The sequence below is a fragment of the Hippopotamus amphibius genome, chromosome 2 (genome assembly GCF_030028045.1).
Source record: "Hippopotamus amphibius kiboko isolate mHipAmp2 chromosome 2, mHipAmp2.hap2, whole genome shotgun sequence".
Classification (NCBI taxonomy): Eukaryota; Metazoa; Chordata; class Mammalia; order Artiodactyla; family Hippopotamidae; genus Hippopotamus; species Hippopotamus amphibius.
In genome coordinates this window covers 82,815,673-82,826,234 of record NC_080187.1, presented here as the reverse complement: position 1 = coordinate 82,826,234, position 10,562 = coordinate 82,815,673, and the positions used below count along the sequence as shown (strand labels likewise).

At 43.7% G+C, this 10,562-nt stretch overlaps 1 protein-coding gene and 1 pseudogene across 1 annotated transcript; both read right to left on the bottom strand.

The window, feature by feature from the left end:
• Positions 1-2,856: 2,856 nt before the first annotated feature.
• Positions 2,857-3,539, bottom strand: LOC130844395 (interferon alpha-13-like; annotated as a pseudogene).
• Positions 3,540-9,241: 5,702 nt separating this feature from the next.
• On the bottom strand, positions 9,242-10,066 carry LOC130846488 (interferon beta-2-like). Its single transcript, XM_057724770.1, has one exon. It carries the CDS (start codon positions 9,800-9,802, stop codon positions 9,242-9,244), a length of 561 nt encoding a protein of 186 aa, XP_057580753.1. The 5' UTR covers positions 9,803-10,066.
• Between the last annotated feature and the right edge of the window lie 496 nt (positions 10,067-10,562).

Here is a 10,562-nt window from a genome sequence, read left to right as displayed (position 1 = left end):
CATGGTTTCTTAGTAGCATTATACATTTTTTAAATGTTATTACACAAATAAGACACAGATTTATTTTTTACCATTGTATTTTAAATAAATTGAGAAGCATTCCAGCATTTGAACTTACAGTGACATCTTGTGAGCCTTCCAAAGATAAATTGTTGTTTTGCGTGAAACATAACAACATAAAATCGCACACAAAATTTCCTTTGTTGTTTCTCTGCTTTTATAGCTTTCTGCAGAGCATCATGTGTTAAACTGTAAGTTCACATTAATTACTTTTCATTTAGAAAAGCATCAGGATGAAACAGGGAATTTTTGTAGTCACAAATCTGTTTAAATTTTCTAATCATTGAACCTTTTTTTTTGCATGTAGACTATTTCATTCTGTGCTATTATTATTTAGATTGTATACATACAAAACAAAATGAAAACAAGGATTCTTTGAAATAAATATGCCAATCTCCGTGAAGGAATTGTCCATTATAATATTAATTTTAAAGATTCAGAGTTGGAAAATCTTCAGCCCATCATGTGAAAGAGTTCTCTAAAACAACTATCGTGTTCCTCTTCTAAGGTAATCACTTTTTACAGAACCAATAGCCAAACAAGACAAAACACACACACACACACACACACACACACACACACACACACAAACGTAGAATTTTTGAAAAACATGTATACATATGTGTTAATACTTTTACATCAAAACGTGACAAATAGCTGTTTACTTGAAATGATATTTAACCCTGTATCATTTACCTTCCTGCTACATAAATGTTCCCTCATCAGCAGAACAACAATAACACTAATTAAGTGACATTTAGTGGTAAATAATAGACTAAGCATCATAATGTGTGAAATATGTTATATGATGTTTCTTTGATCTGCTACAGTTAATTTTCACTGTTAACTCTTTTCTGGATACAAAAATTGGGGGAGGATGAATGATCATTTTCATGCTGTATCTTCATTCCCCTCACAGGGTAATGGGACCCATTCCACTTGGATTTCCAAAATTTCACATGTTATAATTAAAGGGTTCCTTCAGGTCCAAAAATCAAGAGTGCGGATTCCGAGTTCCTGGTCTGCTCTTCTAGCCTGAGAAATTGCTCATTCTCCTTTATTTCCTCTGCATGACTATATTCTCTCTTTAGCTGTCAAGCATGCAGCCTTCGATGACCTTTCCGGTCTCAATGTTTGCGTCACCACAAAATTCATATCTTGAAGTCCTAAGCCCCCAATTGACGGTGTGAGGTGGTGGACCCTTTGGGATGTTAATAGCGTGCGAAGATGCAGGCCTCCCAGATGGAATCAGTGCCCTTATCAAAGTGGTCTCAGATAAATCCCTCCCTCTCCTGCCCTGTGATGGTACAAGAACTCTGCAGTGGGAGACCTGAAGCAGGCTCTCACTAGAACTGGACCACACAGACACCAGGGCTTAGATTTCCAGACTCTAGAACTGTGAGCAGTACATTTCTGCTCTTTACAAAACACCCATCTATGCTCTTTTGTGGAAGAAGCCCAAATAGGAAGACATGGCCTGACCTCTTGTATCCTCACAACACCTCCCAGGAGTCTGTAAAATACCTAAAGGGAGAGACACTATCTCACCCAACCCCCTTTGCTAGATATCTAGTCCAGTCCCTATCATTTCTGAAGCTCAATCCATACTCGTGAGGGGACCACTGATGATACCAAGAGGAGAAAGAATAGCACCAATATATATTAGGTAGATATGATGTGAGAGGACAGTCATCTACAGGGACTTTGTAAATGCTTCATGGTTCTACAAGGCAAGGCAGAATGGCATATTGTGTGAGATATTTTTTGAAGATCGTTTGCAGGTATATTTTCTGCAAGTTTGCATTTCCAATATTTAGAAGATCAGGATAAGAATCACAGGCCTGGACACAAACGGAAGATTGGCTTTCCACTTTTTCTTCAGTCATCCTCAAGTACTAGCAAGGCGCTGTCCGAGCATACTTTTCTTGGCTCCCTCAGGTAATGAGGAAACAACATGTAATGTATCTACACCTGTGGGTATTTTCCTCATAGGCCATGCCTTTGGCCATCAACTTGAATGCTGCTTCCAAACAGCCCACGATGCTGGAATTCTAAGTGGCATCCATGTCATCTTCCCTCAGCTGAACTTGTGGAATAAGAACTAGGGTCTCATTGTTTTTTAATGAAATGCGTGCAGGCAAGAACACTTCTTGTTTCCCTCCACCCCCACCCAGCACATCATTAGGGCAAATAGTGCAAAAATGAAAAGGGATCTCATGTCCTGAAAGTGTCTCCTCATCCATTAATCAGCCAATAATTCCCTAACCTCTTTGCAGTGAGATTCCCATGAGGATGAATCCAGGTCACGGAAGGTGAGCAGAAGTGCTCTTACCCTGTAGAGTCCTGGCCCTTGCAAACACCCCATGTGATCCACCAGACCTTTTCCCTCTACCGCTGGGTAAAATAGACTCAAGTACTACAGACAAATCGGGAGTCCCATGTTGATGATGAAAAATCCCCCAAACAGGGGGTACCCATGTCCCCAAATCACTGTCTGGAGGCAAGCAATCAGGAAGATTCGCCAGATCAGGGAGGCCTGCATTGTGCTCTTCAAAGAAGGAAAGATAAGATTCTATCATGATCAAGTTGCTCTCAGTTTCTCTTTCCCTGTTCCAGCAGCTAGCATTAAGTTAATGGAGACGTATTTTAAGAAGAGACCATCCTAAACAGCTTTCCAGAAAAAAAATTTCATACCTGGTATATAGCAAACACCACCCCCTCCACTTAAAAACATCTTTTAAATTACGTTCTAATATTATTTAAGCAAGAAAAGAGATTGTGCTCTTCTGTCCACGCCTATTTTACTAAAAGCAAAATGTTCCTCACATGTTTCAGCTTGTGAGGAAATATGAGTGGCAATTGCTGAGGAGCACAAGGCAAACAATACTGGAATTCATCAGAGAGCGTTGCAAGTGTAAACATCTTTATTTGTGGACTTTTCGTTGAGGATTCTTCCATGAGGGAAAGACATTTATAATTTCCACTCTGACAGCTTCCCAGGCACAGGGGCTGTATTCCCTGTCCTCCAGGTAGAGATGGATTGCGTGGAAATACTTCCGGGCAAGAAGTCCCAAATCGGGACAATCCAGACAGTCTTCTTGCATCTGCTCCAGTTGTTTCAGGCTCTGATCAAGGCTGGAGAGTAGTTTATCGAGGAGGGTGTTGTCCCAGGCAGCACGGCTGTCCCCCGTGGTGAAGAGTCGCAGGATCTGCTGGAACATCAGATAGTGGTAACAGGGGCCTTGGGTCGTCGGGATTGGGGCGATAGTCTCTCTTTTCCAAGGAAATTTGAAGTCGGCTCTGTCCTTTAGGCACGACGGAATGCGGCTCCTCTGCATCTGTTTCCAACGTGTGACGATTCCCTTGTTTTGCTGGCAGTGGATCCAAGGCAAGCTGCAGCCAAGACAGCAAGCAGGGGTGGAGCCCAGCATCACCGCTGCCAGAGCACACAGAGCCGGGCCATAGAGAATTTCGGTGATGCACCGGAGGGCCGCGAGGGGGCGCGCGGGCACCGCTAAACGGTGCGCGGAAAGGTGCCTTCGCGGGAAGCGCGGGCGGCGCGCGTCTGTGGGTGGCGGCGAGAGGGCGCAGGCTGGCTTTCCAGCGGCTTGTTGGGGAAAAGCTGCCTTCGGAGAGGTGGCGGCTGCCCCGGGTCGGGCAGCACCGAGCCAAGAAGACGCGGACCCACAGAGCCTTGGCTACTGATGCAACGTGCGCACAGGACTCAGCTGGGAGCAGAAGCCGTCGTTTCCGCTGCGGTGAGTGAGGAGGAGGGAGGTTTATCCCGCCTTGGCCAGCGGTGTTTGGAACTGGGAAGGAGCCAGAATCTTGCCTTTGGGGGCGTTCCCCTTGAGTTCCGTGCTTTATTTCCGCGCCGACACTTGAGCCAGGTCATCTTTGGGAAAAAGAAACCGTTTACTGAGGACTTTGAGGCGGGGAAGCAGAGCGAGTTGGGGCGGAGTTTACAGCTTCCGGCTCCTTTGTGGCGCGATGCGGCGACGGCTGAGAGAAGGGGAAGCGCGGCGGCGGCGGTGGCGATGGGACGACTGGCGACGGGACGGTGTTGGGGACAAAGGGGCACGCGGTGGCAGCGCGGGGACGAATGGCGATGGGGCGACTGGACGCTGGTGGGGGACGCGCTCCGGCTGAGGCGGAGCTCAAGCCACCATGGGGACTGCAGACCGCGGAGCTGGGCGGCGCTGTAGATGCTCTGGGCCTTTAGGGTGTCTTTCAAGGATACAGCGTTCAAGTAAGTATTGGGGAGTGTTGGGGGAGGAAGTGTTGAAGAGCTGAAAAGTAGGAGTATTAAAAAAAACAAAGAGAATTTTGTTTTTTATCTTTTTAATTCATTGTGTGTTTAATTTAATTCATACTATATTTATTTTAAACTAAATGTTGAGATGTTTTTCTTGGGTTTAAATATATTTATGTTAAAGTATTTTAACTACTAAGCATAGACTATATACAAATACATTTTATATATAGAATATACATAAAATATATTATTTAATATTCAAACACAGTTTTATTAAACTTTAAAAACTATATATTCTTTATACAAGTATTTAACATAGTTTTACTTTGCTATCATTGATGGAAGGAAACCTATTCGTATTTTCAAGATTACTTCTTCACTTGTTTTAGTGAAGGGAATTCCCTTGCTTGACAATTTCTAATGACCCCATGACAGTCTTCACTAATTTTTAACTCATGTTCCTGAAATGTCTTTCCCAGGACCGCACCTTGACTATACTGTTAGAAAGAAGAGTTGGTGTGTACAAGCAATGGAGGGCTTAGAGCAGGTCAGACTTTTCATTGTCTTTGGTAAGAATTTTATAAACGAATTGGAATTTGATCCAATTTCCTTTGCATCGGGAAGCTTACTTTGTAAAACTCTCAGGAACATGCCAGTGTGGGGTGATTTCATTTCTTTTTTTAAACTTGATATTTTGTTCCTCCTGCATGTATTGGTATTAATTTTCAATTTAATATAGGACATTAAAACCTGCTTTATCTTGACGACTTAGGTTTGGTGCCTCCTCAACACCCCATGTCGAAGGGAAGGACTAGCTTCCTTTACCCTAATACCCACCCAGGAAACAGCTTTTGAATTAGTCGACTGAGCAGTTCCATGGCTGAAACTCTAGGACTGTTTCATTTCGCAGCATCCTCTCCCTCATAGATGTGTATATTTCTAACCACTTTTCCTGGTGTCTACAATGTCAATGTCTTTTTTTTAGAGGAAGAAAAAGCCTTTTGACCCTCTTCATCTGATTTCTTCTCCCCCCAACCCTTTGCCTATGGTAACCACAAATCTGATCTCTTTTGCTTTGAGGTTGTTTGTTGTTTTGAAAGTAGAACTTACTCTGTGTCTTAAACAGTAACACCAGAGGCAGCCTGAAACAAGATCAGGATGAGGAGAGGGACGATCTATTTCCTTTATCCTAGTCACAGAGCAGATATGTTTGTTTCTTTGTCTGTTTGTTTTTGTCAGAACACTTTCTTAGAGGCTGGTTGTCTCCAAAGAGCTTCAGGTGCTGCAGGCGTTCTCTCTGGAATGTACCAGGCACTGCTCTAAGGGTGGAAACTGGGGCTCTGCTCCTTCCCAGTCGTGCAGGCAATCCCTGTCCTAGAGTTTCACCTGGGGCCTCAACATGCAGACACCTGACAGCGTTAAGGGACCTGTAGGCAAGGCTTCTCTTGGCTGGGCTGAGGGTGGACTAAAGAAGTTACAAGGTGTTATATTGTTATGAAAGGCAGTTATCATTTACTCTGTTCAAATGCTAGGCCTGTAATTTGCAAACTTTATTTGATTTGAATTGTGCAGTGTCCTGTGTGACCATTCCGAAAGTTGTCTCCTTTTTTGAAAAGAGGAAATGAAAATGTGAAGTCAGTTACATTGAGGAGCCCCAGAGTTTGTCAGAGTGGAGCTTCCTGCTGCTCCCCGTCTCTCCTCTTCATCATCTCTGAGGACTGGCCCTCAGCTGCACTGAGCACGTGGTGCTTCCTTCACCCTGATCCTGCCTCTAATGTCTGTCCTCGCTGCTCCCTGGAGGGCAGTCTGCATCCCTGCCTTACTCTCCAGGAATCCACATTGCCAAGCACAAGGTCATATACATGTGCAGTCACATTTTTGGTGACAGAAGGAAGAGAACTGCATGAATGCACCCTTGTTGTTCATTTTTGTGTGACCATTTCCTGTAAACTGCCAGAAAATATGAGGGATGGTCCTGTAAAGAAATGTGGACAAAATTAAATCTACCGTATCAGCCCCTTGAGAGGAATGTACAGAAGTGAGGCTAGTTGTATTTTGGTGCAATTTAAGAATTGTCAAAATAGAGGACAGGGTCAAACCTCTAAGCATTGTTATTAGAATTGCAAAAGAGATACATTGAGGCTCTGGTATTTATTTCACCCTTGGGTGTCATGTCATTTAGATGAATGCAGCCTATTGGATTAATACTCTGTCATGTTCCAAGAGTGGGTTTAATTTCCAGTTTAATAAACAAAAGAAACATTGAACTTGTGACATCCTCTGTTGGCCATTAATGGAAGACAAATTGGGAAAAAAAAGTGAAAACAGCCTTGGGACAAGTAGTGAAGTGACGATCCTATTTAAGAATCTCATTTGCAGGCAGGGACTCAGAGCAGCTGGATAAAGGCTCCCACAGCCAGACCTCTGCATCCCCAAGCTCACCGGGGCCTGCCAGCCTCTTCACTGATGACGCGGAGGATGATGTTCTCCAGCCCTGTGTGCACCCTCAGCCTTGACCTGGCCTAGAACCATGGCCTGCCTAAGCAGGAGACCTTCCCATTTCTGCACATAATGGAAGTCTCTTCCTTGTTTTCCTGCCTGAAGGACAAGAAGGTTTTCAGGTTCCCTGGGGAGCAGCTGGACAGCAGTCACTGCCAAAATGGTCAGGCCCCCTCTGTCCTCCACGAGATGCTCCAGCAGATCTTCAGCCTCTTCCACACAGAGCGCTCCTCTGCTGCCTGGGACACCAGCCTCCTGGACAGACTCCGCACTGGACTCCATCAGCAGCTGGAGCACCTGCATGTGTGCTTGGGGCAGGCGATGGGAGAGGAAGAACCTGCCCTGGGAATGGTGGGCCCTGCACTGGCCATGAAGAGGTCCTTCGAGGGAATCCATCTCTAGCTGAAAGAGAAGAAAGACAGCAACTGTGCCTGGGAAATTGTCAGAGTGGAAATCGGGAGGTGCTTTCTCTTGGTTAACAAGCTCCTAAGAAAACTCACGAAGTAAGAAGGAACTTGTTTCTCAGTGACTAGTGTCCCAGCACAGACTCTTAATTATTCATTTATTTCCAAACCTGTTATTTCTGCTTCAGCTATAAAATAGTTTGAGTCATATTTGGTATGTGCAGTAATATTAAGAATATCGAGGACTTCCCTGGTGGCACAGTGGTTGAGAATCCACCTGCCAATACAGGGGACAAGGGTTCCAGCCCTGGTCCTGGAAGATCCCACATGCCGGGGAGCAACAAAGCGTGTGTGCCACAGCTTCGGAGCCTGTGCTATAGAACCCGCGAGCCACAGCTAGTGAGCCCACATGCTGCAACTACTGAAGTCCGAGCGCCTAGAGCCTGTGCTCCGCAACAGGAGAAGCCACAACACAGAGAAGCCTGTGCACCGCACCGAAGAGCAGCCTCTGCTCACCGCAACTACAGAAAGTCCAGGGGCAGCGATGCAGACCAAATGCAGCCATTAATTAATTAATTAAAAAAGAGAGAATATCCATATGCAACTCTTTTCAGAATTGGAGGCAATGAATCGGATGTCCTGTGGCTGAATCTCATGGGATAAAATAGGTATATTTGTATGTGTGTATGTTACTCATTTATTTACATTCATTTCTTCATTTTTTTGTATTTACATGTTCTATTTTTAATATAAGAATACACCACTTTGTCTTTAATAGAAATGTTACTTTCTTTCTTCTTTTGTTTATTTTCAGACATTTTTCTTCTGCTTTTTTTATACCAATATATTTTTATTTTCTTATTTTTTATAAATTGATTAATTGATTTAATATTTACTTTAGGCTGCATTGGATCTTTGTTACTGTGCACGGGCTTTTTCTAGATGCAGCGAGTTGGGGCTCATCTTTCTTTCCGTGCGTGGGCTTCTGATTGTGGTGGCTTTTCTTGTTGCAGAGCATGGGCTCTTGGCCTGTGGGCTTCAGTAATTGTGGCTCCCGGGCTCTAGAACACAGGCTCAGTAGTTGTGGCCCACAGGCTTACTTGCAGTGAGGCAACCAATTGGGCCACTGGGGAAGTCCTCTTTTACTCTTTGAACCTTTCCCAAAGTCCTCATGTTGCAATCTAAATATAGAAGGATGTGGTGCAATTCATTGTTTTCTTCCTTGGCCTTGGGGATAGTCTTGAGTATGAGAGATAGAGACCCTACCTAACGGAGCTTGAGTGGAGCAAGGCCATTGCCGTGAAAGAGGGAGTTGTAATGTAATTAGCTATTTACATTAGGGATCTGGGCTACACAGGAGACGTAAAACATGCTTATGGCAGTGAGATTCTTGGATCGCTTATTTAGACTGCCTTCAGTTGTCCCAGCAAAATAGTCAGCAGTAGGAGACTTGAAGAATGAGTAGGAGTCTGTTAAGTAACATGTGAAGAGCAAACTTCCCAGAGTGAAAAACCAAACCAAAACAAAACACGGCACAGAGAGCAGCCCTGCAACAGCAAAGGGCCTGGTGCATTTAAGGAAGTGAACAAGACTGGAGCAAGTGGACTGTGCTGATGCGTGGAGAGTATGCGTATACCTTGTACGTTACACAGGGCTTCCTTGTATTTTAAATTCCTTGAAGGCAGGGATTAGAAACTCGCTGACTCTGCAGGCTGATTTTACAAAGAACGTCTCCTAGGTGCTCTGCAATTTCTAATATGGATGGTTACATAAATCAAGTTAAAATTAAAACTGCCATGTTGACTTCTGTTTCAAAAATAATTTATTTCCCATGGAAAAACTTTAAATAAATAAATAAGTAAATAAATAATGTATAAGTTAATTTTTAAAACACTTAAAGTCTTTAACTATCCTTTCAAATCCAGTGCGTTGCCTGTGAGTTACTTGAAAGAGCTTCCGTGGGTGGAAGAGCCTGACCTCACTGGCAGCACTGTCCGTCCCCAGAGCCACAGGTGGCAGATCGTCAGTTCTGGAGGTGGCCTGTAAGGCTGTTAAGGAAGGAAAAGTTCTTGAGGATCTCCACTCGCACTTGAGTCCAGGCACAGCTGCTGTACTCCTTGGACTTCAGGTACTGCATGATCCGCAAGTAGTACTTCTTCAGGTAAAGAACAGTCATGTATCCCCTGGTGAAGTTTTCCTTCTCCATGATTTCCTCCAGGATTGGCTCCAGACGATCTCTCTGCCCACAGAGTTCCGCAAGGAGGTTCTTAATAATGGGCTCAGTCCAGCCAGTGCGCGAGACATTTCTTCTGAAAATCCCTAAGATCTGCTGGAGCATCTCATAGATGACCAATATGGCATCTTCCTTCTGGAACTTCTGTGGTTCCTTAATCTCCTCAGGGACCTCGAAGTTCATCCTGTCCTCGAGGCAATCTTGAGGAGCTCCAGGTAGCTGCAGCAGGAGGTCCTGACAGGCCAAATTGCTGCGCTTTTGTTGGTCTCTAAGCAAGCTGTAGCTCATGGAAAGAGCTGTGGTGGAGACACACAGCAGAAGAGCGATTTGGAGGATGTACCTGTTGGTCATGATGAAAAGAGGAACAGGGTAGCTGCTCTCCTACTAGATGCTGAAGCAAGGTCTTCAAGAGATTGCAGTGTGAATGTCCTTTCTCCATGAGTGTGGACTATTTATACAGGATGGCCCTCTGCCTTTCTATTTGTGCAGAATTTCCCACTTTCAGTTCTCCCTTTCACTTTTCCTATGTCATTGAAATCATTAGCTCTGTTTCAAACTGTTTTTCTTGAAGCTCCTCACTATTTTATATATAGTAGAAGAAAAAAAGGTATACAAAATGAGAGGATTTCTAAGGTTTTGTAAAGTTTCAGTGACTTGCTAAATGCTAAAGAAAACCATAAGCCAAATCCTTTTGAACTTGATTATTACAGCTTGTTTCATTTGGAAAAGAATTTGTCTCTTTCTTTTTTCAGATTATGAGATTTGGGGGGGCGGGTCCTTTGTTTGTAAGAGAGTTTTCTTTTTCATAAGAATTAGGTTTGATTCCCAGTTACACTATTACAAAACAATAAATACATGTAGATTATAATGTTTAAGAAAGATGCTTATTGTTTTTCTATCTAGAATGATGTCAAAGTCACTTGATCTTAAATTTTTTGTATAGCTTTATAACTGTAAGTAGCAAGACATCACATAACTTTCTCAGCCTTAATTTATTGCTTTTTTTTGCCAATCTCAACTATCTAGAATGTAATTGAAAACCAGAGATGAAGTAATATCTTTAAGCGGGCCCCCTTGTAGGGGGCCTTTGTGACCATTAATAAGGGCCAAT